Source organism: Oncorhynchus gorbuscha, linkage group LG18 (genome assembly GCF_021184085.1).
Source record: "Oncorhynchus gorbuscha isolate QuinsamMale2020 ecotype Even-year linkage group LG18, OgorEven_v1.0, whole genome shotgun sequence".
NCBI classification, from domain to species: domain Eukaryota; kingdom Metazoa; phylum Chordata; class Actinopteri; order Salmoniformes; family Salmonidae; genus Oncorhynchus; species Oncorhynchus gorbuscha.
In genome coordinates this window covers 44,153,639-44,180,112 of record NC_060190.1, presented here as the reverse complement: position 1 = coordinate 44,180,112, position 26,474 = coordinate 44,153,639, and the positions used below count along the sequence as shown (strand labels likewise).

General features: G+C 45.6%; 1 protein-coding gene across 4 annotated transcripts in view; it reads right to left on the bottom strand.

The window, feature by feature from the left end:
• The window catches only part of LOC124003439 (low-density lipoprotein receptor-related protein 1-like), a 182,549-nt gene that overhangs the window by 45,723 nt on the left and 110,352 nt on the right, over positions 1–26,474 (bottom strand). For all 4 annotated transcript variants that reach the window (XM_046311699.1, XM_046311701.1, XM_046311700.1 and 1 more), the window contains exons 13-34: positions 25,926–26,148; positions 25,561–25,750; positions 22,939–23,064; positions 22,207–22,347; positions 21,680–21,805; positions 21,136–21,252; positions 20,807–20,887; positions 19,460–19,627; positions 17,307–17,489; positions 16,889–17,086; positions 16,394–16,639; positions 14,604–14,801; positions 13,479–13,683; positions 13,067–13,231; positions 12,731–12,975; positions 12,003–12,134; positions 10,861–11,088; positions 10,420–10,594; positions 1,782–1,876; positions 1,526–1,675; positions 1,162–1,302; positions 905–1,030 (exon numbers count right to left, since the gene is read on the bottom strand). In XM_046311699.1, coding sequence (XP_046167655.1) covers positions 905–1,030; positions 1,162–1,302; positions 1,526–1,675; positions 1,782–1,876; positions 10,420–10,594; positions 10,861–11,088; positions 12,003–12,134; positions 12,731–12,975; positions 13,067–13,231; positions 13,479–13,683; positions 14,604–14,801; positions 16,394–16,639; positions 16,889–17,086; positions 17,307–17,489; positions 19,460–19,627; positions 20,807–20,887; positions 21,136–21,252; positions 21,680–21,805; positions 22,207–22,347; positions 22,939–23,064; positions 25,561–25,750; positions 25,926–26,148 — 3,659 coding nt within the window. The remainder of the gene's footprint in view (positions 1–904; positions 1,031–1,161; positions 1,303–1,525; positions 1,676–1,781; positions 1,877–10,419; positions 10,595–10,860; positions 11,089–12,002; positions 12,135–12,730; positions 12,976–13,066; positions 13,232–13,478; positions 13,684–14,603; positions 14,802–16,393; positions 16,640–16,888; positions 17,087–17,306; positions 17,490–19,459; positions 19,628–20,806; positions 20,888–21,135; positions 21,253–21,679; positions 21,806–22,206; positions 22,348–22,938; positions 23,065–25,560; positions 25,751–25,925; positions 26,149–26,474) is intronic.

Sequence of the window (26,474 nt, the reverse complement as noted above, 5' to 3'; positions counted from 1 at the left end):
GGATTGAGATCCGGGCTCTTCACTGGCCATGGCAGAACACTGACATTCCTGTCGTGCAGAAAATCATGCACAGAACGAGCAGTCCGGCTGGTCGCATTGTCATACTGGAGGGTCATGTCAGGATGAGCCTGCAGGAAGGGTACCACATGAGGGAGGAGGATGTCTTCCCTGTAACGCACAGTGTTGAGATTGCCTGCAATGACAACAAGCTCAGTCCGATGATACTGTGACACACCACCCCAGACCATGACGGGCCCTCCACCTCGATCCCGCTCCAGAATACAGGCCTCGTAACGCTCATTCCTTCAACAATAAACGCGAATCCGACCCGTCTCCCTGTAGCGCTGTCTTAGGCATCTCACAGTACGGACATTGCAATTTGTTGCCCTGGCCACATCTGCAGTCCTCATGCCTCCTTGCAGCATGCCTAAGGCACGTTCACGCAGATGAGCAGGGACGCTGTGCATCTTTCTTTCTGTGTTTTTCAGAGTCAGTAGAAAGGCCTCTAGTGTCCTAAGTTTTCATAGCGGTGACCTTAATTGCCTACCGTCTGTAAGCTGTTAGTGTCTTAACGACCGTTCCACAGGTGCATGTTCATTAATTGTTTACGGTTCATTGAACAAGCATGGGAAACCGTGTTTAAACCCTTTACAATGAAGATCTGTGAAGTTATTTGGATTTTTACAAATTATCTTTGAAAGACAGGGTCCTGAAAAAGGGACATTTCTTTTTTTGCCCGAGTTTATTATATTAAATATAGCACATCCAAATGTAGCTTGTGTTTGTTTGACTAAAAAAAAACTGAGGTAACGTTTGGTTTCCATGACAGCAAGACCAGGCATCTATGACCTTTCAAAAGATCAGAATAAAGATCCAAACAAAATGTTCACGGTGTGCGTCTCACCCTCGCAGGACTGTTGTCCACTCCTGAGGCTGTATCCAGCGGTACACATGCAGGCTCGTGTGGTGGGGGAGGTGGGCAGGCACAGCTGGGAACAGTCTCCATTGCTATTACTGCACAGATTGGTGCCTGGAAACACAACACACAAAAACACTAACAAACACGCTGCAATAGATTAAAATGGTCATTTCTAATCTATAGCTACCATGCTGCCCAAACAATGTACACTCTCTCACACACACACAGACACACACAAACACCTTTCTGCACAGTCTCGTTGTAGATCTTCAAGTGCATCATAGCGGAGGTGCTGTTTCTCAGGACCTTCCAGTTCCCTCCGTCACGCTTGTCACAGGTTCCTATCTGGTCAGTCCCCTGGTCCGCCCACCATAGCTTCTCCCCTACACACAACAGCCAATCATAAAATGACATCATTTCATCTCTTCACACAAGTGGGCCAATCAAAATGACCCATCGTACTCATACTATGATCACTCAAAGAACCCGACGTTGAGACCTACTGTAGCTCCATTTCTGAGTACTCAAACTGTTCGGGACAGAAAGCTGAAGGCAGCTAGGAGGCAGAATGTACAGTCCTAGGGAGAGTGGAGCCAAGTTACATACCCATGATGGCCAGAGCTGTGGCCTTGGTCAGTTTGCCCTTGACCCCCTCCAGAACATCCAGACCCGAACCATCCAGCTTACAGCGGCTGATGGTGCTGTTCCCCGAGCTGACCCAGTACAACTGCTCTGTGTCAAAGTCTATGGACAGACCTGGAGACAGACAGGGAGAGGGAGGGAGGAACATTATGGATGTATCCCAAATTGCAATTTATTCCTTATATATAGTGCACTATTTTTTCCCCCTAGAGCCACTCACCCACTGGGCCTTTCTGATTGGTGAAGAGGACACTGCGGTTGCTGCCGTCTGTGTTTGCCATGCTGATGTTGTCTCCATCTGTCCAGTACAGCTTCCTGGAACACAGAATATCAATACATCATGCTACTGAAATCACTAGAAGTGACAGGACCTGCCATTCATTAGCCTGGATAGCGCCTAACAGTGTGTTACCATTAAAACTATTTGTAAAAACTATTTATTCTGTTTTCACACACAATTAGACAACCCCCATCACAACGCTCATACTTCTTTTTTTATAAGTGAGAAAGGGATCGTTTAAAACTAGCAAAACCATCAACAGCTACACACGTGGAGGTCCCATATGGACTATTTATCTAGTGAACATCTCCTTGACAGATGTAAATGTATGTAGTTATATATCTAGTATACAATCTATGTAAAAACGTGCCCTGTGTTTTAACAGCAGCATCTTTCATTGGGTATAAAGTACAGGAGCCATTTTTTATTGCATGGTAAAGGCTAGCTTAGAATACTGTGTGTGGATGTTGATTGGGTTAGGCCCAGCAGAAAACATGTCAGTGAGGATTGGCTAGTGTAGAGTCCTGCAGCAATTGAGATTCACTGCATTCAAATTGAAATGGCTTCTCCTTCTCTGAAATGCTCTCTCTCCCTCCCTCCCTCTCCCTGACAGAGGCATATGTAGGCTACACACAAAATTGGGCTGAAACAGACAAACTCATTAAAAAAAACACGTACAGAAACACATGCAATCAGAATTCACAAATGAATTGGCCCACATGGAAAACTAGAAACATCGAAACTGTAAAATGATGTGGTAACAGGATAAACAAGTATTTCCATGACAGAATGAAAAATACATTTTGGACTGACCAATGTAGACATTTTCAAATGTATCACATTTTGACTTGTAAGCTTTTGGGCATCAGAGCAATGTTGAGGGAATCCTATTTCAGTCAGAATAATATACTCATATGACAAGATATACAAAACCTTGCCGAGAGCCTATCCGACTGACAATCTCTTAGAAAAAATTAACTATTGGAACCAAGACTTAAAAATAACATATTGGCACAAGAGGAAGAGAGTTTTGGAAAATAACGAACAAAATTACAGTTGTACACTAAATCAAGTATAAACTAATGTATAGGATGTATGCTTCTACACCTGCATTGCTTGCTGTTTGGGGTTTTAGGCTGGGTTTCTGTACAGCACTTTGAGATATCAGCTGATGTACGAAGGGCTATATAAATACATTTGATTTGATTACACAAGAGACAACATTCACAAATTCTACAGCACAATGGCAGAGTTGTGTAAAACTAACAATGACTCAATAATTCATGCCTTCTGGGAGTGCTATGAAGTCAAAACGTTATGGGCGGAGTTAAAAAGTTAGTTGTCAGACGTTTTACAATGTAAATGTACTTTTAATTCGTCTAACTGCATATTTCAAGACATGGCATATGAGGAGATACCCAATGGGTTGGACAATATTATTTCCGTCACTTATTTTGAAGAAGCTATTACTTAAATACAGGAAGTCAAATGATACTCCAACTTTAAGAAAACGGAAGAATCAAATGATTTATAATTGTAATGTTTGGCAGCGAATACAGCATCGAGTCTTCTGGGTATGACCCTACAAGCTTGGCACACCTGTATTTGGGGACTTTCTCCAACTCGTCTCTGCAGATCCTTTCGATCTCTGTCAGGTTAGATGGGGAGTGTCGCTGCACAGCTATTTTCAGGTCTCTCCAGAGATGTTCGATCGGGTTCAAGTCCGGGCTCTGGCTGGGCCACTCAAGAACATTCAGAGACTTGACCTGAAGCCACTCCTGCGTTGTCTTGGCTGTGTGCTTAGGGTCATTGTCCTGTTGGAAGGTAAACCTTCACCCCAGTCTGAGGTCCTGAGCTTTCTGGAGCAGGTTTTCATCAACAATCTCTGTACTTTGCTCCGTTCATCTTTCCCTCAATCCTGACTAGTCTCCCAGTTCCTGCCACTGAAAAACATCCCCACAGACTGATGCTGCCACCACCATGATTCAGCATAGGGATGGTGCCAGGTTTCTCCAGATGTGACGCTTGGCATTAAGACCAAATAGTTCAATATTGGTTTCATCAGACCAGAGAATCTTGTTTGTGCCTTTAAGCAAACTCCAAGCGAAAAACGTAGTCTTTCCATTACCATAAAGGCCTGATTGGTGGAGTGCCTAAAATATGGTTGTTCTTCTGGAAAATTCTCCACAGAGGAGCTCTGTCAGAGTGACCATCAGGTTCTTGGTCACATCCTTGACCAAGGCCCTTCTCCCCCGATTGCTCAGTTTGGCCAGCTCTAGGAAAAGTCTTGGTGGTTCCAAACTTCTTCCATTTAATAATGATGAGGCCACGGTTCTTGGTGACCTTCAATGCTGCAGAAATGTTTTGGTACAATTCCCCAGATCTGTGCCTCAGCACAATCCTGTCACAGAGTTCTACAGACAATTCCTTCAACCTCATGGCTTGGTTTTCGCTCTGACATGCACGGTCAACTGTGGGACCTTAAATAGACAGATGTGTGCCTTTCCAAATCATGTCCAATCAATTGAATTTTCCACAGGTGGACTCCAGTGAAGTTGTAGAAACATCTCAAGGATGATCAATGGAAACAGGATGCACCCGAGCTCAATTTCAAGTCTCATAGTGAAGGGTCTGCATACTTAAGTAAATAAGGTATCAGTTTTAAATTTTTAATACATTTGCCAAAAAAACAATTCGAAAAACCTGTTTTCGCTTTGTCATTATGGGGTATTGTGATGAATTACATTTATTTAATCCATTTTAGAATAAGGCTGTGACGTAAAACAAATGTGGAAAAAGTCAAGGGGTCTAAATTGTTTTTTATTATTATTATTATTTTTTTTTAGGGGTAGATCAGCTTTAGTGTTGCAGATATTGTAGCTTCCATCAATGTTATAACAATATCAGTCAAATGTTGACACCTACTCATTCCAGGGTTTTTCTTTATTTGGACTATTTTCTACATTGTAGAATAATAGTGAAGACATCAACACTGAGATAACTCATATGGAATTATGTAGTAACCAAAACAATTGTTAAACAGATTCTTCAAAGTAGCCACCCTTTGCCTTGACAGCTTTGCACACTCTTGACATTCTCTCAACCAGCTTCATGAAGTAGTCACCTGGAATGCACTTCAAGAACAGCTCAAATAAGCAAAGAGAAATTACAGTCCATCATTCCTAAGACATGAAGGCCAGTCAATATTGAACATTTCAAGAACTTCAAACGTTTCTTCAAGTGTAGTGGCAAAAACCATCAAGCGCTATGATGAAACTGGCTCTCATGATGACCGCCACAGGAAAGGAAGACCCAGAGTTACCTCTGCTGCAGAGGATAAGTTCATTAGAGTTACCAGCCTCTGAAATTGCAGCCCAAATAAATGCTTCAGAATTCAAGTAACAGACATGTCCCAACATCAACTGTTCAGAGCAGTCTGCGTGAATCAGACGTTCATGGTCGAATTGCTGCAAAGAAACCACACCAATAAGAAGAAGAGACTTGCTTGGGCCAAGAAACAAACCATGGACATTAGACCGGTGGGAATCTGTCCTTTGGTCTGAAGAGTTCAAATTTCAGATTTTTGGTTGCACCGCATGATCTCCGCATGTATGGTTCCCACCGTGAAGCATGGAGGTGAAGGTGTGATGGTGCTTTGCTGACACTGTCTGTGATTTATTTAGAATTCAAGGCACACTTAACCAGCATGGCTACCACACCATTCTGCAGCGATACCCCATCCCATCTGGTTTGCTCTTAGTGGGACTATCATTTGTTTTTCAACAGGACAATGACCCAACACAGCCTGGAGGTGTGTATGGGCTATTTGACGAAGGAGAGTGATGGAGTGCTGCATCAGATGACCTGGCCTCCAATCACCCGACCTCAAACAAAGTGAAGGAAAAGCAGCCAACAAGTGCTCAGCATGCGGGAACTCCTTCAAGACTGTTCAAAAAGCATTCCAGGTGAAGCTGGTTGAGAGAATGCCAAAAGTGTGCAAAGCTGTCATCAAGGCTATTTGAAGAAACTCAAATAAAAAATATTTGATTTGTTTAACAGTTTTTTGCTTACTACATGATTCCATATGTGTTATTTCATAGTTTTGATGTCTTCACTATTATTCTACAATGTAGAAAATAGTAAAAAAATAAAAACCCTTGAGTTCATGTTCTAAAACTTTTGACCGGTAGGGTATACATTGTTTAATGTATTTTCCTTTTTTATATTCCCCTAACCCTACCACCCCTCCCTTAATTGGAGTAAATTAAATCGACAACAACACCTAGGCCTCTACTTCCAGCTTATACACTATATACATTTCACAAACACAGTATATTTTGTTTGTTTTTAGTCCCATGAGCCTTCAGCTACCTTCAACTCCTCCCATCCATATCGATGGAACAGTAGTGGAGAGGGTAGTAAGTTTTAAGTTACTCGGCGTACACAGACAAACTGAATTGGTCCACCCACACAGACAGCATCGTGAAGGCGCAGCAGTGCCTCTTCAACCTCAGGAGGCTGACGAAATTCGGCTTGTCACCAAAAGCACTCACAAACTTCTACAGATGCACAATCGAGAGCATCCTGTCGGGCTTTAACACCGCCTGGTACGGCAACTGCTCCGCCCACAACCGTAAGGCTCTCCAGAGGGTAGTGAGGTCTGCACAACGCATCACCGGGAGCAAACTACCTGCCCTCCAGGACACCTACACCACCCGATGTCACAGGAAGGCCATAAAGATCATCAAGGACAACAACCACCCGAGCCACTGCCTGTTCACCCTGCTATCATCCAGAAGGCAAGGTCAGTACAGGTGCATCAAAGCTGGGACCGAGAGACTGAAAAACAGCTTCTATCTCAAGGCCATCAGACTGTTAAACAGCCACCACTAACATTGAGTGGCCGCTGCCAACACACTGACACTGACTCAACTCCAGCCACTTTAATAATGGGAATTGATGGGAAATGTAAAATATATCACTAGCCACTTTAAACAATGCTACCTAATATAATGTTTACATACCCTACATTATTCATCTCATATGTATACGTATATACTGTACTCTATATCATCTACTGCATCTTTATGTAATACATGTATTACTAGCCACTTTGTTTACATACTCATCTCATATGTATATACTGCACTCAATACCATCTACTGTATCTTGCCTATGCCGCTCTGTACCATCACTCATTCATATATCCTTATGTACATATTCTTATCCCCTTACACTTGTGTCTATCAGGTAGTAGTTTTGGAATTGTTAGCTAGATTACTTGTTGGTTATTACTGCATTGTCGGAACTAGAAGCACAAGCATTTCGCTACACTCGCATTAACATCTGCTAACCATGTGTATGTGACAAATAACATTTGATTTGATTCTTTCTCTGAAGACCATCCAGTTTAGATTTTTATTTGCAATATATTTTTCACTGTGCTGTTCTGAACCTTTTACAGACACAGTATAATTTTACATGAGTTCTTGTTTGTCCCACCCTTCAGCTCCACTCAACCCCTCCCATCTGTTCGCCATATATTTTTCAAGTACGCTGTGATGTTTCACAAAGGTTCTGAACCTTTCTATTCTCATACTTCCTACAGAATGTTAATTAAAAAGAAACATTTTTGCTACGAGTATTATTATATTACTGATCGATTGACTATGACTTTTTACATCACAGCTCCAGGTAAATATTGTAATTCTTCAGACATTCCTGAACCTGCGACCAAAAACAAGCTTTGGACAGTACCAAAACAAATTATCTAATGATTGTCTCTTCGCAGCTAAATCTGCAGAGCTGGGATGGTTGTATCCCCCATATAACATTCTATTGGTTGCACAAATTTTGTATAATAATTTTAATTGAAAAACTCAGTTCTGAATCCAGTGTTGTTTTGTGTATCAGTTCATGTGCCATGGAATCGGTACATCAAAAATCTCCACCCACCTATATGGCACAGCTGTCAATTTTTTGGTCCTTAAATGAAACTGGTAGACTTATATTTATCACAATTTTCTTTAACCAATTTGAGTCTTCAATTCAGGGCCACTAGACAAGTTCCTTGCTTTTTCCCCCTTCCACTTGTGCGGTAATGCTGCAATTAGTTGGTTGTAACTTTGATTTGAGCAGACATTTCCATATATTTCTGTTAGCTGCATGTGTTACATAACTCCACCATATATATATATATATATTTTATTTTAGTATATTTGAGTTTAAACACAATATTCTTTGTAATATTTGTTCTGTCTTTTCTGGTGGATTAAACAAAAAATGGTCAGGGAGATGACCAAGAACCCAATGGTCACTCTGACAGAGCTCTAGAGTTCCTCTGTGGAGATAGTTGTCCTTCTGGAAGATTCTCCCATCTCTGCAGCACTCCACCAATCAGGTTTTTATAGTAGAGTGGCCAGAGGAAAGACACTCCTCGGGTAAAAAAGGCACATGACAGCCCACCTGGAGTTCGATTGAACTCTTTGGCCTTAATGCCAAGTGTCACGTCTGGAGGAAACCTGGCACCATCCCTACGGTGAAGCATAGTGGTGGCAGCATCATGCCGTTGGGATGTGTTTCAGCGGCAGGGACTGGGAGACTAGTCAGGATCGAGGGAAAGATGAACTGAGCAAAGTCCAGCGCGATCCTTGATAAAAACCTGCTCCAGAGTGCTCAGGGTCTCAGACTGGGGTGAAAGTTCACCTTCCAACAGGACAATGACCCTAAGCACACAGCCAAGACAGCACAGGAGTGGCTTCAGGACAAGTCTCTGAATGTCCTTGAGTGGCCCAGCCAGAGCCCGGACTTGAACCCGATCGAACATCTCTGTAGAGACCTGAATATAGCTGTGCAGCAACACTCCCCATCCAACCCGACAGAGCTTGAGAGGATCTACAAATAAGAATGGGAGAAATTCCCCAAATACAGGTGTGCCAAGCTTGTAGCGTCATACCCAGAAGACGCGAGGCTGTAATCACTGCCAAAGGATCTTCAACAAAGTACAAGGGTCTGAATACTTATGTTAATGTCATATTTCAGTTGTGTTTTATTTTAAATTTGCACAAATTTCGAAACCTGGTTTTGCTTTGTCATTATGGGGTATTGTGTGTAGATTCATTAGGGGGGAACTATTGAATCCATTTTAGAATAAGGCTGTAACGTAACAAAATGTGGAAAAAGTCAAATGGTCTGAATACTTTCCGAATGCACTGTATACAGTATATCAATTCCAGTTGTACTTTATCAAAACCTTTCGTCTATTTATGTTTCTGTTTATTGTAAAAAACAAGAAAAATGTATGCAATCAAAGACAGCACACACACACTTGGATGTGATGCCTGCCTAAAAGAAATATAGGGCGATTCATGTGCATTTGTGATTGCTTTAGCATGTGTGTCACTCTATTTCAATCAAGGAGGTACTTAAACCCCCCTCCACTTCCACCACACCCTGCATTTGTTTAGGTATCATGCGTTTGAATACAGTTCCTGCAAACAATTTAAACATCCCAGTCTCTCCCCTTATCCCCCCTTTCCCAGCCCCCTCCTCTCCTGGACTCATTATAGGCAGTGTGTGTGTGTGTGTGTGTGTGTGTGTGTGTGTGTGTGTGTGTGTGTGTGTGTGTGTGTGTGTGTGTGTGTGTGTGTGTGTGTGTGTGTGTGTGTGTGTGTGTGTGTGTGTGTGTGTGTGTGTGTGTGTGTGAAAGAGGAGACAGCTTCAGCATCTGCTTCTGGTTTTTCCCCCATGCCAGCAGCTAAGCCCAGATCGGAAACATTCCTCAGCTTAAGTAAGTCTCTCAGAAAACAGAGAAAGGACAAAAAAGGCAGAGGCATTCTCAAAGATAATATCCCCTCCGCATCCGCCCCACACATACTCACAAACACACTCAGACAAAGAAGAGCACTCTTACTCACACACACACTCAGAGATAAAAACACAAACAAGAAATGTCTGTTAGTGATCTTCGGAGCGGATGTATGCCTGCTGAGCTTTTGTCTCTTTAAAGACGAAAAGACAGAGAAAGAGAGAAAAACAGAAAATAAGTTTTAGGGGGAAGTAAATTAAAGCGAGAGAGCGAGAGCGAGCGAGTGAGAGAGAAAATTGAGACAGAGATCGGCCAGTGTGTGACAGTGTGTAAATAATGTATGGCTTTCAGCACAGAAGCCATCTGTTGAGAAAGAGGAAAGGGAGAGAGAGAGAGAGATAACAAGGGATAGATGAAAAGGGAGAGATGAGAGAGGAATTAGAGTCCCTTCTAGAGCGGGAGAGCTGGCTGCTCTTTGCTAGAGGTCAGCCATGATCTAAACTACCCTGCCTATCATGGCAGACTTCTAGCTGTGGGGAGCCTGCCTGACAGTCAGACGGTCTCTCTGTGTGTGTGTGTGTGTGTGTGTGTGTGTGTGTGTGTGTGTGTGTGTGTGTGTGTGTGTGTGTGTGTGTGTGTGTGTGTGTGTGTGTGTGTGTGTGTGTGTGTGTGTGTGTGGTGAAAGCAGTAGGGTGTCTGACAGCCATTTCTTAACGCTGCATTGATCTCAGTGAAACAGCTTTATCACATCGGTGTGTCTGTTCTACTTACCCCAGTATGGGGTGCAGCACCAGACAGTGAGGTTTATCCAGGCCCTGGATGACAGCGTTCTTAAATGATCCATCCAGTCTGGCCACATTGATCTGCTTCTTATTGGCATCATAGCTGGTCCAGAACAGGTTCCTAGACACCCAGTCTACTGCCAGACCATGGGCGTTGGGCAGGTCTAGGGAAAGACAAAGTTATCCAAGAGACGACGCAGAAATATCAGATGTTCATTAAATGACATGCGTTTCCCTACCCCGTATGAGGTCTTCGAACAAGGAGACCCACAAATATGTAGGTTTCTAATTTGAATTAACTACCGCTCAATGCTAAACTAATTAAATGACTTTGATTTTTGGACTCATTTGATTGACTCATTCTGTATAAACTAGCTGTTTGACTATTTCAACCAAAGCAGGGTAGATATTCCCACAGTAAATTCCCTACCAGCAGACACCACGGTCTCCACTCCGGTGCCGTTGATGAAGGCTCTCTTGATGGTCTGGGTTCGGACGTCTGACCAGTAGATCCGGTGCTCCACGGCGTCATAGTCCACCACGGTCACGTTGTCTATGTCTGGCACGGTGAAGGAGATGATGTAGTTATAGTAGGGGTTGTCTATGTCCACTCCCCTGATCTCTATCTGACGGGCATAGAGCAGGAACTGACGGGACTCTGGAGAGGGAGAGAAGGACATGACATATTAAGGAGGGAGGAGAGGGGAGTTCGGGAGGGTTGGGTTTGGGGAGTTATGGTGAGTGTGTACGGCTTCTATTCGATCGAACGGACATACAGCAGGGACTGACTGGAAGAAAAGGGGTTCAATTGTGATGGAGTGTGTGTGCGAGCACGTGTGCGTGTGCTAGAGAGTATGTGTGCGAAATGTCTTTGCCACTTAAGAGTCCACTTAATACAATCTGCCACAATAACAAGCAGTCAGGAGTGAGGCGTGCATGTTAACTGATTGGACTTGGCTCTTCTCAGCCTGTCTAGATCAGATAGCCCAGGCATGTGTGTATACTCTAGGTAGTGAATGAGGGAGAGTTGTGGCTGATGCCAGCTTTAAACAGTGGGCCTCTCCATTCCTTTACGCCACAGATAATAGAAACTGCTCCCTTGAATACGAAACACACGCATTCACAGACGCGCGCACACACACCCTTTCACTTTAGAGACAAGGCCTAAACCCCTCAAACTCGCTTGGCGTCACAAGTGACAGAATCCAGGAGATAATCCTGACTGTTTGTGGACTGTGACACAAAGCCAATCACAAAGCCAATCCCACTCATGAGGGATGTTTGTTCCCTCTAGACCCCCTGTGGTTAGAATAAACCTCTGTACGTGGGTACTGGAGAAGAGACCTGTCTCTGAATCATCACACACACACCATGAATCCCACTGTGTCATTCTCAGCAACTCCACCTCTCTGCCAAGCCAAGCACAGAGAAGGAGACAATCTGCCAGCTCAGGGGAGGAGGAAGAGTGGGGGGGGGAGACGTGTGTGTGTGTGTAGGAGCAGCGGTTTTGTTTGTCCACCTGTTCCAGGTGTTTGATTGATTGTATGTGTGTGTGTTTTAAGGTGTGTTTACCATAGCAAGCGTGTTTGTCGGCTCCCAGCTTCATGAGATGAGGGCAGGCACAGGAGAAGGTCTGGTTGTAGTTGATGAGACACAGGTGAGAACAGGGACCTGTGCCATTGTTAGCTGCACACGGATTAGGAGCTGTGGAGAAAAAGAGCGAGAGAGCGGGGATAGAGACAGTGGTAAAGAGAGAAATAGGTAGAGCGTAAGCACAAGGAAAATGGAGGGTGGTAGAGAAAGACATGAGAAGAGAAGGGGAGGGAGAGCGAATGAGAGGGGGGAAAGGAATTGGTAGAGAAGCGATAAGAGGGCAAAATGGAATGCGAGAGACGAGGAGAAAGAGAGAAGGAAAATGTGAGGAAAGGATAAGCGAGGGGACGAGAGAAGGAAAGGGAAGGAGGGAGGAAAATATCAATTACAATCATCCAGTATGTGCATATAAAACAGCTCTTACCACTCAGGCAGCAGGCCTATCTGTCTCATCCATAAATGGATGGTTTTCTGAGCATGGCCATTTTGAGGTGAGTGGTTGTGACAGGGGAGGCCAGATGCCACTACCCTCCTGAATGACACATGGACTTAGAGAAGCTGTCAATCAAAGTGGCCACTGACTCGGGACACAGTCAATTAAAAGTAGCTAACCTCTTTTAAACACAAAGTTTGTTAGCAGGTGTGTGTGTGTGTGTGTGTGTGTGTGTGTGTGTGTGTGTGTGTGTGTGTGTGTGTGTGTGTCTTACCTTGGGGCTGTCTGGAAGGATGGTAGACCTGCAGGTCAAAAGGTTGTGTGTTGGTTCTCTGGACCACGGTTACGTTGTTACCGGTCCACTTATTAGCCTTGGCCAGCGTGTTGGTCCTCCAGTCCGTCCAGTAAACCTCTCCTCCGTACATAGTGACTGCGAATGGGTGCGACAGGTATTCGTGTCCCCTCAGCACCTCGATCAGGCCGGAACCATCGTATTTGGCTGAGTAAATAGCATCAGACCTGGAGCATGGATGGAAGACAACACAATACAGTGACTTATGACAGCCTTTATATGCGTGTGTGTATATACACAGTATGTCCTCTCTCTGACCTGGCATCGATCCACAGGATGCGTAGCTCCAGGTAGTCTACAGTGAGTCCGTTGGGCCAGCCCCCATTTCCTGTCTCCTTATGGATGGTCCTCCTTCCCTCACCACTCATGGATGCTGCCTCGATCCTTGGCATACTAGCATCCCAGTCCGTCCAAAACAGAATCCTACAGAAATAGGGGGGGGACTTCAAATTCAACTATGTGGTCCAGTAAACCCAATAAAACAAAAACCAATGACTGAAATCAAGACTCAGTTTTAAGCAGTGTGTACACTCATTCCTAGCCTGGTCCCAGATGGGTTTGTGCTGCCTTTCCAACTCCTATGGTCATTGTCAACATAGGAGTTAGCAATTACAGCACCAACAGATCTGGGACCAGGCTAACCCATTCCCAGCAGTGTGCTGGTTCTCACCCGTAGCGGGGGTCCAGGGCGATGGCCCGGGGGTGCTCCACCTCCCCAGCCAGCAGAGTGGTCCTCATGGTTCCGTCCAGCTTGGCCACTTCTATCTGGTCCAGGTTACTCTCCACCCAGTAGATGTTCCCTGCTATCCAGTCCACCGCCAGACCCTCTGGAGTGGCCAGGCCATACTGGATCACCACGTCAAAACTAGTCAGAGCTGGAGCAGGGAGGGAGGGAGAGGTTGTGGTTCATTAGATTGTGAAGCTTTGCTGTGATCGTTTACCCTTTTCTGGAGGCCTATTCAATTTTTGTCATTAAAAAGTTGTCAAAGTGTCGTACCAGTACCATGAACATCAATCACACAGCGACAGTTTCTAATGCCAATGCGGCCCCAGCGTATCTAATAATGCCACCTACACAGCCGCGACTCTCCCTACGACTGACAGGATACATTCTACTCCTGTTCGAGCCTAAGCAAACAACATGACGTGAGGCGCCAGTGAAAATAAAAGAAGCGAGGAGAAGAAACCATTCTTTTCATCCCCCTCTCTCACCCATTCATTTTCCCATTACAGGTCCCTAATCAGAGAGAACGGCCTAATTATTAGTCATTATCCTGACTGGAGTAGACACACACACACACACACATGCTCATTATGCTTCCCACTGTAATGAATGGGCCTCTTCTGCTCTATAGATTGTCTTTGATTGATTGGTTTTTGCATTTTTGAAGGTAGCGGTTTAGTTTTGATTGATTGGCTTTGCCTATTTGGAAGGTGACAGTGTGGGTTTGATTGATTTGTTTTGTCTTTCGGCGTGGAGCTGGACCATCTGCTTTGTTATTTACCAGCTGTTTCCCTCAGCAGCTATAGGCCTGCACAGCACAGTACAAAACTACTATTCCCAGAATTCCCCACTGTGAAGGCAATTGGGAACTCATGGAAGTTGGGGTACTCCACTAAAGACAAAAGAAGTGTGCTGTTGGGTCTCAATGACTATACACAAACTAGGAGGTAAAGAGTGGAGAAATCCAAACCGTACCTTTCACTATAGTGAGTGTGCATGAATGTGATAGTGGACCTGAATGAGGACAGAGTCTGTATACATTATGCGTGTGTAGTAAAAAAAGACACTCACCTCCGTTCTCTGACAGTTTGCCGCGGTAGATCTTGTCCTCCACCACGTCGGTCCAGTAGAGAGCATTCTCGGCGAGGTGGAAGTCCAGGGCGATGGTGTTCCTCAGGCCAGGCACCAGCACGCTGAACTCTCCCTTGTTCAGGTCGATACGTCGGATCTCATGGCGGTTGGAGAAGATGATGAAGGGCTTGAAGGGATCTGAGGTGAAGACAGGAGATTACATAATCATTGTGATGTACTGGTGCCTGTTGGTGGCAGCGGTGGGATCCCTGCATCTATTTTGCACCCAGTGCATCTTGGGTAATGTTTAAGAACAAGCTGTAAATCGAGGAATGTTTCCTCCCAAGACTTGATTATAAGGGTGTTGGGTCCTGGTTTCAACTTATTCAAAGTAGAAATTAACAGCTTTAACAGTAAATGCCTTCCATTATTTCAGTTTGCCTGGTCATGACTAAAATCCAGTAACTAAACAATACTGTGGCTACCCATTAGTCGTTGGCTGTCAGGAACCTGAATACAACCATGGTAGTGTGACGCACACACAGTGCTATGTGGCTAAATGAAAGAGGAACGTAGTTAGGAACCCTGTCTAATCCCTGGTAATTAAAAGCCTGTATGTATTAAATGGAGGAGAGTTATCTCCGGACGACAGACCGTGTGATAAATGTGTGTGTGTGTGTGTGTGTGTGTGTGTGTGTGTGTGTGTGTGTGTGTGTGTGTGTGTGTGTGTGTGTGTGTGTGTGTGTGTGTGTGTGTGTGTGTAACTCAGACTGTCACTGTGGGTGCAGGGCTGACTTATATGCAGCTTTATTTGAGTCAGTGGCTAGTTTCTTTGAGGTTAGAGCCTTGAGTATGTATGTGGGTAACAGCGTTCTTCCTCCATTACATTGATTGAATTTTCCCGATCCCTTCCTCTTATTCTTGCTATATTTATCCCTCCTCCTTTTCCCCTGTACAAGTTCCAACTTTCCTCAATCTACCTCCTCTTCTTAGTTGTTAGTCTTCTACTCTACTCATCTCCTTATCCCCTTCTCTCTATCCAACTCTCACAGCTAGAAGCCCCCCCAACTATTCTCATGTCCCCGTTTCGATATTCTGCTCTCCCTCTCCTCCTTCTGTTCTTCAATCCCTTGCCTCCCCTCCGGCTCTCTTCTCATCCTCATGTGAACACCGCCTCCAGCCTCCTGCCTCCTCGCCTCTCCTCTCCCACCCTCTGTTTATTGTCCAGAGCGGTGGTATCAGCTCCCAGTCAGAGTTTGGTGGAACCACTGAAACCACCCAGCTTCCTGCCTCCAGCCTCCAGCCTCCTGCCTCCTCTCCTCTCCCACCCTCTGTTTATTGTCCAGAGCGGTGGTATCAGCTCCCAGTCAGAGTTTGGTGGAACCACTGAAACCACCCAGCTTCCTGCCAATACGCCTCATCCTTCCTCTTCTACTCAATCACCTCATTTGCTTTCTCTATCGCCTGAACAAAAACCACAATACTTCCTGGAAATGTACTATAGTTTCCTTTTCCTTCCCTTGCGGAGCCTAAACCCCAATCCCCTCTCTCACTTTGACTCTCCCCACATCCATCATGTTGACACACATCACCCTCTGTGCCAGTGTCTTTCATTCTCATAATCCTTAGAATCTCTCCGTTCTCTTCCATTTCACTCCAAACCACCATATCCCCCTCTTCTTCTCTCCTTCCCAGTTTCCCACCCTTTAACCTCCCCTGCTCTTCCATTCCATCTTTCTCTCCAAGCCTCCCATCACCCTCTACATCTCCTCCAACCCCACCCTCCTCACCAGTGCTCTTGCAGTTCTCCTGGTCAGGCTCCAGCTCCCAACCCTCGTAGCAGGAACACTTGACACTGAACTTGTCCTGCTCACAGCGCTGGCTACACTTGAGGTGTTTGGCGCAGAAACTCTGGATCTGACAGGTCTTGTTGTTGGAGTCCAGCTCCATGCCCAGGGGGCAGGAACACACCACGCCCTCCCCGGGGGCTACTGTACAGTTATGGCTGCAGTCGCCGTTATCCAGCGAGCACAGGTCTGCAGGGAAAGGGAGGGATGGGTGTTACGGGAGGAGGTGACACTGAACAAAAACAATGGGCCGACACTCTTCTAGAGCTCTCCCTCATGCGGAATACACAACAATGGCATAACAGGCATCATAAACAGTCACGACAGCTCAACTTGCAATATTCCCGGTTTTACTCTGGCACGTTGGTGTCAGCGGTGGGATCCCTGTCCTACCGCCCGGTGCTGGGTAATGCAGTCTTTGGTAGCAGCAGGTCTTACCACAGAGTTTCTCATCAGAGCCGTCGGGGCAGTCGTCTGTGCCGTCACACAGCTTCTCAGCGGGCAGACAGATGGTGGAGTCGTTGGCACACACATGGTGGGAGAGCTTACACACCAACGCCTCACAGTTGTCCTCGTCTGAGTTGTCCTCACAGTCACTGTCCCCGTCACACACCCAGGCCTTACTGATACAGCGGGCTAGGTCAGAGGGCAAAGGTCAGACATTACAGGCAGATACAGCTACAACCAAATGCAGTCCATCTCCCCCAGATAACTCTGAGCTACCCATTTCAATACTGTTACATTTAGGTTTTTCAACAGGCAAATCTTCCACTCCCCCCCCCCATTTCATTTAAACTCCCATAATTTCTTCCTTATTGCTGTGTCACAACCATCTCCATCCCCCCAGTCTCCGTACCAGAGTCTCTACAACCAAACTTGACGGCGGGGTCACACATGTGTGTGACGCCTTCGCAGTTCTTCTCATCGCTCAGGTCCATGCAGTCTGTGTCCCCGTCGCAGCGCCAGCGCATAGGGATGCACAGACCGTCCATACGACACTGGAACTCATCCGTGTGACATCCGCCAGGGGGGCGCGTGGCTGGGGAGGGAGAGTGATGGAAGAGAGAGAAACGAGGAGTATTATATCACTACCACAACACTCAAACAATTACAGAAATGGAAATGCATTAAAAACAGAGATATTTGGGCCTTTGAGTTTTTACAGAACCAGGTAAAACTCTGGGCCCTTGTTATAAGGGCGGCAGGGTAGCCTGGTGGTTAGAGCGTTAGACTAGTAACCGAAAGGTCGCAAGTTCGAATCCCCGAGCTGACAAGGTACAACAAATCTGTCGTTCCGCCCCTGAACAGGCAGTTTAACCCACTGTTCCCAGGCCGTCATTGAAAATAAGAATTAACTGACTTGCCTGGATGTCGAGTCATTCACTAGCTGTAAAGGTAGAATAAATAAAATAAGCAATGACTTTTCATCTGTGTTCATAATTTGTCACTGAGTAAATGCCAATGCTGGTGATTTTGAGAAAATGCTAATGCAACCACATTAGGACAGATATCGAGTCATTCACTACCCGTTTCTCCCACTGTGGGGCTCCAATGGGATACAAGGACACTCTCTATCCCAGGGGATGAGTTTGACCAGAACATCACGCATCAATGATGGACACTATTCACCGACTATTCACTCAATGGGTAATAAAAAGGGACTGGCAAAACCAACAGGCATTTGGCACAGACAAAGACACAGATGGCAAAATTTGGCTACGGTGTTGGCATGTGTGTGGACCTCACAGTGGGCAGAAGCTTGACAATGCCATCAGACAAAAGATGACGTGATTCATTCATACACACAATGCATCAAATCACATCATTAACAAAATGCTGACATTCACTAACGACCCGTCACGGCTAAATGAATGGAAACCAATGACCCAAAGACGCCCACGAGTCAAGGGTTGGCAGTGCCACAATGCCAGGGTGATGCAGCGCACTGAAGGGTACAGCTTTCACGCAGAGGCCATGCTCCAGTGGATTACCAATAGAGCCATCATTGGCATCGGTGATTACGGGTTGAATTGAAAGACTCGGACGTCAACGGTCAACGGCTGTCACAAGAGTTATGTGTCACGTCCAAGTGAAAAAAAGGACTGTAGGTTTCTTTTGGATAAATGGAAATAGTGTGCTCCAAAATGGCTGTGCAAGTGTGGAAGACCATGAGACTAAATCTGTGTAAGTATGTGTGTCAGGTTTCATTGTGCAGGTGTTTGTGTGAGCGTGTGTGTATGTGTGTAAAAGATCCTGAAGCATCCTGCCTGCCCTCCATTAAAACCTCAGGATTCTGCTTCCCCCTGGGCCTTGCGAGGGGAGCCAAAACCAGGCCAGCCCATTAGCCAGCACCACGGGGGGGGGGGTTACAGGCCACAGATAAATATAAGTTCATTCAAAATTCCCCTGATAGTATTTCATATTTAACTTGTCTGTTTCTCGTCTAAGACTGTGTTTCTTTTGGTTCAGATCCTACGCAACAAATGTAATAAAGTGCTTTGGAGTCGACCGCAGGACCGTTTCCTTTCAGGTGAGGCTTTCTACAATTCTCGACAAACTAAACAACACAGGACATAATTGGATGCAGTGTTTACAGTATAAATAGTGACTTTGTTTCCCACAATTCTTAATTGTATGTTCGAAGGAGATACTAGCAGGTTTATAAGCTAGAGGGAGAGATGGAGTAGTGTTTATGACATAATTGCATGTCTGTTGCACAACTAGGGACATGATGTAGTGATGTTTCACACAGTCAACAGCCACCTAGAAGCCTGTTGTAGATGAACCCTTTTTCATTTGGCTGGTCTATAGCACATACAGTAATATATGTGGCACCTGATTGGTGCGTTACATACAGTAGTTGACACACCCAGACAGCAATTGGTTGGTTACGGAGCCGACATGGAAGCAACACTCACAATGATTGGTGAGTTACGGAGTTCATACGAAGATTGGTGGGTTTTACGCTCTCACAGACAGCGATTGGTGGGCTACAGTGCCGACACTCACCCTGATTGGTGCAGTTGGCGTGAGTCTCGTCGCTGTAGTCTCCACAGTCGTTGTCCCCGTCGCAGGTCCAGTAGTCCGGGATGCAGCGGCCGCTGTTACACTTGAACTGGGCGCTGGAGCAGGAATGGCTGCAGCCCGCCTCGTCACTGTTGTCCCCACAATCATTATCTGCAAGGCAAACGCAGTCAAACCTCTACCTCGCACCGCTCATACACACAACATAGGCAGACTAGAGTGAAAGACAAAAACTACATCTCCCAGGTTATTGTTTATGTACCTGGTCATTTACATTAGTTATGAAGAACACTGTCAATGTCAGTTCTCTCGTCACTCAGACAATAGGTTTTAATCATAATGTAAACAGCCTTTACACAACTATTGTTCATAATGCAATTTCCATTCCATAAAATGCAGACTCGCACACAAAAACACTTAACTTTACATTTACAAATGAATTTCAACGTGAGGAAAAAAAGGAGAAGAGATAGAGGAAAATAATCACAGAAACTGCATAGATCAAACCATGCACCACGAGTGAATGTACCCAGCACTGATACATTGAGCTTGGCAGCAGAGGAGATGCTTCCCCACAGACCTCATCTAAGCACTTCTAACAGGGAGGTTTGTCTGGTAACTAAACCCTAATGGTGTCCACTGGCAGATCAATATAAAAAAGTAAGCTCACTATTGCCGATAGGGTTGAGGCCAATTGGACCTTGTTGTTTAATAATGATGACCCACCACCCCGAACAACAGATGTTCTCCAGCTTTGATTCTTGTCCATTCATTACGATTACAATGGAGAGCTCTTCCTCCTGCATTGAGTGAGTGAGTAGAAGCAGTAAGAGCCTCCATTATCGGTCTATTGAGATGAATAATGAACTACTGTTAAAAGGGTCAAGCTGCCGTTAGTAAGGAAAGCATCCCTGGTTCCCCCTACAGTAGCAGGTCTGCCCCTCCCTCTCCCTCCCCTCTGGGGCCCCCCTAGCGAGCGCTGGCTTTGGTGCATGTTGATCTATGCACTAACCGGTCGGGTTCGGACAATTCAACTCATCAGAGCCGTCCCCACAATCCTTTTCTGAAACAAAGAAATCAACGGAGACAGCGGAGTGGGCGGACGGCACGACAACAACACACATTGAACAACAACAACAACAACAACACAACGAGCCAATGACAATGAGAGAACAAACACACAAACACCCTTGCCAAATAGAGAGGAAAGCTGTAGTCAGACAGACATGTGGACATCAAATGACATGCGTAGCAACGAGTCAGTGATAAAGCTGGTGATGACTAGAGATGCACACGCAGTAGGAGAACGAGGAAGACGAAGGAGAGACTCACCATTGTCACAGCGCCAGTTGATGTTGATGCAGCGTCCGTTATTGCAGGTGAACTGGGTGAGAGGGAAACAGGTGGGGTAGGCTGGATGGAGAGAGAGAATGAGAGAGAGCAAATGGAAGACCGAGTGCTTCGTGTCATAAGAAAAAACAGTAACAGTAACTTACGACTTTACTAGCTATGACCATGATAGTTCCGGGCCGCACTACGAGCCTGGGTTTCAGTGATATGGGTATTGTGTTTAGTCTTTTCTGAGGAAGATTTATTTTCTGTGTGTTATAGCATAAGAGAAAGATAAGGGTCAAGGGTCAAAGTTGAGGCAGGTGAACTACCACATGACGCAGGCTCGTCAGAGCGGTCCCCACAGTCATCGTCCAGGTCACATGTCCAGGAGATGGGGATACAGCGACCGCTGGCACACGAGTACTGGTTGGGAGGGCAGGTGCGTGCTGAAATGGTAGGAGTGTGGGGGGGCATTGAGATTAATAAACAGTTATCCTTAGGAGAACGACTCCAATAGGATGTTATTAGATTGCCCTTTGAAATGTTACAACAGGAGTTGGATTCATGGGAAATGACAAATGACATTTTGAGGATCTCCAGAGCATTGTGTGGATTCAGTCCATGTACACTGGGCTAAGCTGAGGGAAAGGTCAGCCCTAAACAACCATTGTCTGAACGATGTGTACGACAGAGAAAGAGAGAAAGGAAAGAGACAGCAAAACAGAAAAATGAAGAGCTAGAAAGAGAGAAAATAATGTGTACAGAATATGTGTGTTACTCGTGTGTGTGTGTGTGTGTGTGTGTGTGTGTGTGTGTGTGTGTGTGTGTGTGTGTGTGTGTGTGTGTGTGTGTGTGTGTGTGTGTGTGTCCTACCAGAGCAGGTGGTGTTAGACTCATCCTCGTCATTGCCACAGTCGTTGTCTCCGTCACACAGCCAGCGCAGAGGGATACAGCGGTTGTTCTGACACTTAAACCTGTCGGTCGGACAGGTGTGCTGGTCTGGAGGAGAGGGAGGGAGGGAGGGAGGGATTGAAGAAGGTTAGAAGGGGGATAGCAGGGGTACAGAGTGTAAGAGAGCACAGACAGACACAGACTCTCTGGCTAGGCTACTGGAGCCTGTCTGCACTCTGACCACAGACAGACAGAGAGAGCTTTTCCAGACCCACCAACATTCCCACATTCCTTCACACACACGCACACACACACACTCTCCCGCAGGCATGTGCAAATACAAACTCCACATAAACACACAAAGTCTGTCGTTTCTCAATTCAGTCTGGCATCAAAAGACTGTCAAAATGAAATACTGAAAGGCCATCTGTCTCCAGCTGCACAGAGACCAAAGGAAAGGTAGCGGATCTAAAATCAGTGTATGTGTGTGTGTCCGTATGCACACTCACGGCAGAGCTCGGGGGCCTCGTCGCTGTTGTCCAGACAGTCATTGTCACCGTCACACTTCCATCGCTCCTGGATACAGCGGTTGTTCTTACAGGCAAACTCCCCTGGCTGACACTGAGGAGGAGGGATGTAGGTGGGGTTGACTGGAGGGAGAGGGGGGGAGAGAGGGACAGAGGAAGAGATAGACATGGAAAGAGAGAAGTTGAAAGTTTAAATAACACATTTCACCGAAAAAGTTTAATCAGTGGAGAGGGACAGTGAGATACTAGCTAATACACTGCAACCAACACCAATCACATCAGCAACCAACAACAAATACAAACCCTGTCAAAGCAGTGAGTAAACATGTGTGTGTGTGTGTGTGTGTGTGTGTGTGTGTGTGTGTGTGTGTGTGTGTGTGTGTGTCAAGCCTACTGTCAGACCCTAATCCACCCCCCTCTCCACACCCTTAAAATCTGTGCTGACTGCTCCATGCGTGAGAGGGATTTCTATTTGCATTCTTTACACATTTGTTCTTTCTTCCCCTCTCACAGACACATACACTGACAGTTCAACTTTGAAATAGAGTTTTATTCTAGGCTAATCTCTATAAACCCTGATGTCGGTAGCATGTGATAAAATTCCCTTCCATACGAGTTCACACACACACACACACACACACACACAGTGGGAATTTTGAATTGAGTGTAAACTCCTGGTCTCCTATAGGTGGCCCTTGCTCCCGGACCTCTCACCTTTACAGCTGGTGTTATCTTTGTCATCTAGTAGCTGGTCCTCTGCACAGGCACACTGTCTCCCATCAGGGATGGCCAGACACAGACTACTGCAGCCACCGTTATTCACACGACATGCATTAGAACCTGCACAGAGAGAGAGAGATGGGCGGGGGGGTTATAAACACACAGACTAGTGTCTGAATATAAGGGTTTGTGCATGCAATGTATGTGTATCAGAGATACAGTGCATTCGGAAAGTATTCAGACCCCTTGACTTTTTCCGCATTGCTTAAATCGTTTTCTCCCCATCAGTCTACACACAATACCCCATAATGACAAACCAAAAACAGGTTTTTAGACACTTTTTTTATAGAATATTAAAAGTACTCAGTACTTGTTGAAGCACCTTCGGCAGCGATTACAGCCTCAAGTCTTCTTGGTATGATGCTACAACCTTGGCACAACTGTATTTGGGGAGTTTCTCCCATTCTTCAGATCCTCTCACGCTCCGTCAGGTTGGATGGGGAGAGTCGCCGCACTGCTATTTTCAGGTTTCTCCTGAGATGCTCAATCGGGTTCACGTCCAGGATTTGGCAGGGCCACTCGAGGACATTCAGAGAATTGTCCCGAAGCTCGGCTGTGTCCTTAGGGTCGTTGTCCTGTTGGAAGGTGAACCGTCACCCCAGTCTGAGGTCCTTAGCGGTCTGGAACAGGTTTTCATCAAGGATCTCTCTGTACTTTGCAATGTTCGTCTCCCAGTCCCTGCCACTGAAAAACATCCCTACAACATGATGCTGCCACCACCATGCTTCACCGTAGGGTTGGAGCCAGGTTTCTTCCACACGTGACACTTGGCTACAGAGATGGGAGAACCTTCCAGAAGGACAACCATCTCCACAGAGGAGATGTCAGAGTGATCATCAGGTCACCTCCCTAACGAAGGCCCTTCTCCCCCGATTGCTCAGTTTGGCTGAGCGGCCAGCTCTAGGAAAAGTCTTGGTTGTTCCAAAGTTCTTCCATTTAAGAATGATGGAGGCCACTGTTCTTGGGGACCTTCAATACTGAATAAATATTTTGGTACCCATCCCCAGATCTGTGCTTCAACACAATCCTGTCTCAGAGCACTACAGACAATTCCTTTGACCCCGTGGCTTGGTTTTTGCTCTGACATGCACTGTCAACTGTGGGATCTTATACAGTGGGGCAAAAAAAGTATTTAGTCAGCCACCAATTGTGCAAGTTCTCCCACTTAAAAAGATGAGGCCTGTAATTTTCATCATAGGTACACTTCAACTACGACAGACAAAATGAGAAGAAAAAAAATCCAGAAAATCACATTGTAGGATTTTAATGAATTTATTTGCAAATTATGGTGGAAAATAAGTATTTGGTCAATAACAAAAGTTTCTCAATACTTTGTTATATACCCTTTGTTGTAAATGACAGAGGTCAAACGTTTTCTGTAAGTCTTCACAAGGTTTTCACACACTGTTGCTGGTATTTTGGCCCATTCCTCCATGCAGATCTCCTCTAGAGCAGTGATGTTTTGGGGCCGTTGCTGGGCAACATGGACTTTCAACTCCCTCCAAAGATTTTCTATGGGGTTGAGCTCTGGAGACTGGCTAGGCCACTTCAGGACCTTGAAATGCTTCTTACGAAGCCACTCCTTCGTTGCCCGGGCGGTGTGTTTGGGATCATTGTCATGCTGAAAGACCCAGCCACGTTTCATCTTCAATGCCCTTGCTGATGGAAGGAGGTTTTCACTCAAAATCTCACGATACATGGCCCCATTCATTCTTTCCTTTACACGGATCACGGTCGTCCTGGTCCCTTTGCAGAAAAACAGCCCCAAAGCATGATGTTTCCACCCCCATGCTTCACAGTAGGTATGGTGTTCTTTGGATGCAACTCAGCATTCTTTGTCCTCCAAACACGACGAGTTGAGTTTTTACCAAAAAGTTATATTTTGGTTTCATCTGACCATATGACCTTCTCCCAATCTTCTTCTGGATCATCCAAATGCTCTCTAGCAAACTTCAGACGGACCTGGATATAGTAGTAGTGGCTGCTTAGTGGCTTAAGCAGGGGGACACGTCTGGCACTGCAGGCCTCTCATCTGCACAATTGGTGGCTGACTAAATACTTTTTTGCCCCACTGTATAGACAGGTGTGTCTTTTCAAATCATGTCCAATCAATTGAATTTACTACAGGTGTACTCCTATCAAGTTGTAGAAACATCTAAAGGATGACCAATGGAAACAGGATGCACCTGAGCTCAATTTCGAGCTTCAGAGCAAAGGGTTTGAATACTTATGAAAATAAGTTATATTTTTTATTATTATGTCTATAAAAATGTCTATAAACGTCTTCACTTTGTCATTATGGGGTATTGTGTGTCGATTGATAAGAAAAATAAATATTCAATCCATTTTAGAATGAGGCTGTAATGTAACAAAACGTGGAAAAAGTCAAGGGGTCTGAATACTTTCCGAATGCCCTGTATCTCAAGTTCCAATTCAGACCTAGTTGCAGATCTGTCATCTGATATGAGCACGGTAGCGATAATAAAAAGTGATGAGTGATTAGGTAGACAGATGGATGGGGTTGTGTCTGGGTGGACAGAGTGTAGTGTCCTGTACCTTGCTGCTGCTGGGCGTCATACATGCGGATCTCGAAGATGGGCGGCCGTTCGTTGCGGAGCAGGGTGACGGTCCTGGTGACCTGGTCCAGTTTGTAGATGCTGCCGCTGCGGTACTCGTTCCAGAACAGGAAGTGTTTGTAGTGACACAGGCCAAAGGCGTGGTTCAACTCCTGACCCTCGTATACCGTCTGATAGCAACAGCACAACACAAGGTCATATTCATTAGTGCACACCTTAGCAAAACATTTTGCAACTGAAACACAGGTATTGTCAATGTCTGACCTTGAGTTCGGTGTTGTTGAGGTGGTCATAATAGGATTAGGGTTGGGGTTAGGTTAAGCACTAGTAACCAGTCTGACTGACCTTGCGTTCAGTGTTGTTAATGTAGACCATCTCGATGCGGTCATAGTATGCGTCCACCCAGTACAGAATGCCCTGTGGGATGTCTAGACTCAGACCATTGGGCCACAAGACTGTCTTACTGGTCAGGAACACGTTCCTGTTAGAACCATCCATCCAGGCCCGCTCAATCTTCCCTCTTTTACTCTCCTTGGGATCTTCCTCCCAGTCAGTCCAGTACATCCACCTTGGAAGAGAGAGAGGAGGGGTGGGTGAGCAGGGTTTGTGTGTGTGTGTTTTGGTCTGCCCCAGCTGACATCTGATCGAGTAGCATTCTATAGGACGTCTCCTAACCACCCTCGTCCACCCCCACAGTGAAGGGTCCACTAGTCTGGCTGTCAATATACTGACTAATGACATTCTCTCCAGATTGGAGCTGTCTGTCAAAGCCCCTGATAGATGAACACCAAAGGACTATCGATCCAGCCAGCCGGCCACCACTATGACCAAGTCCAATATCGGCTGTTAAACAACTCATTATGTAACACCAGACTCTCCTCTCCTCATCACACT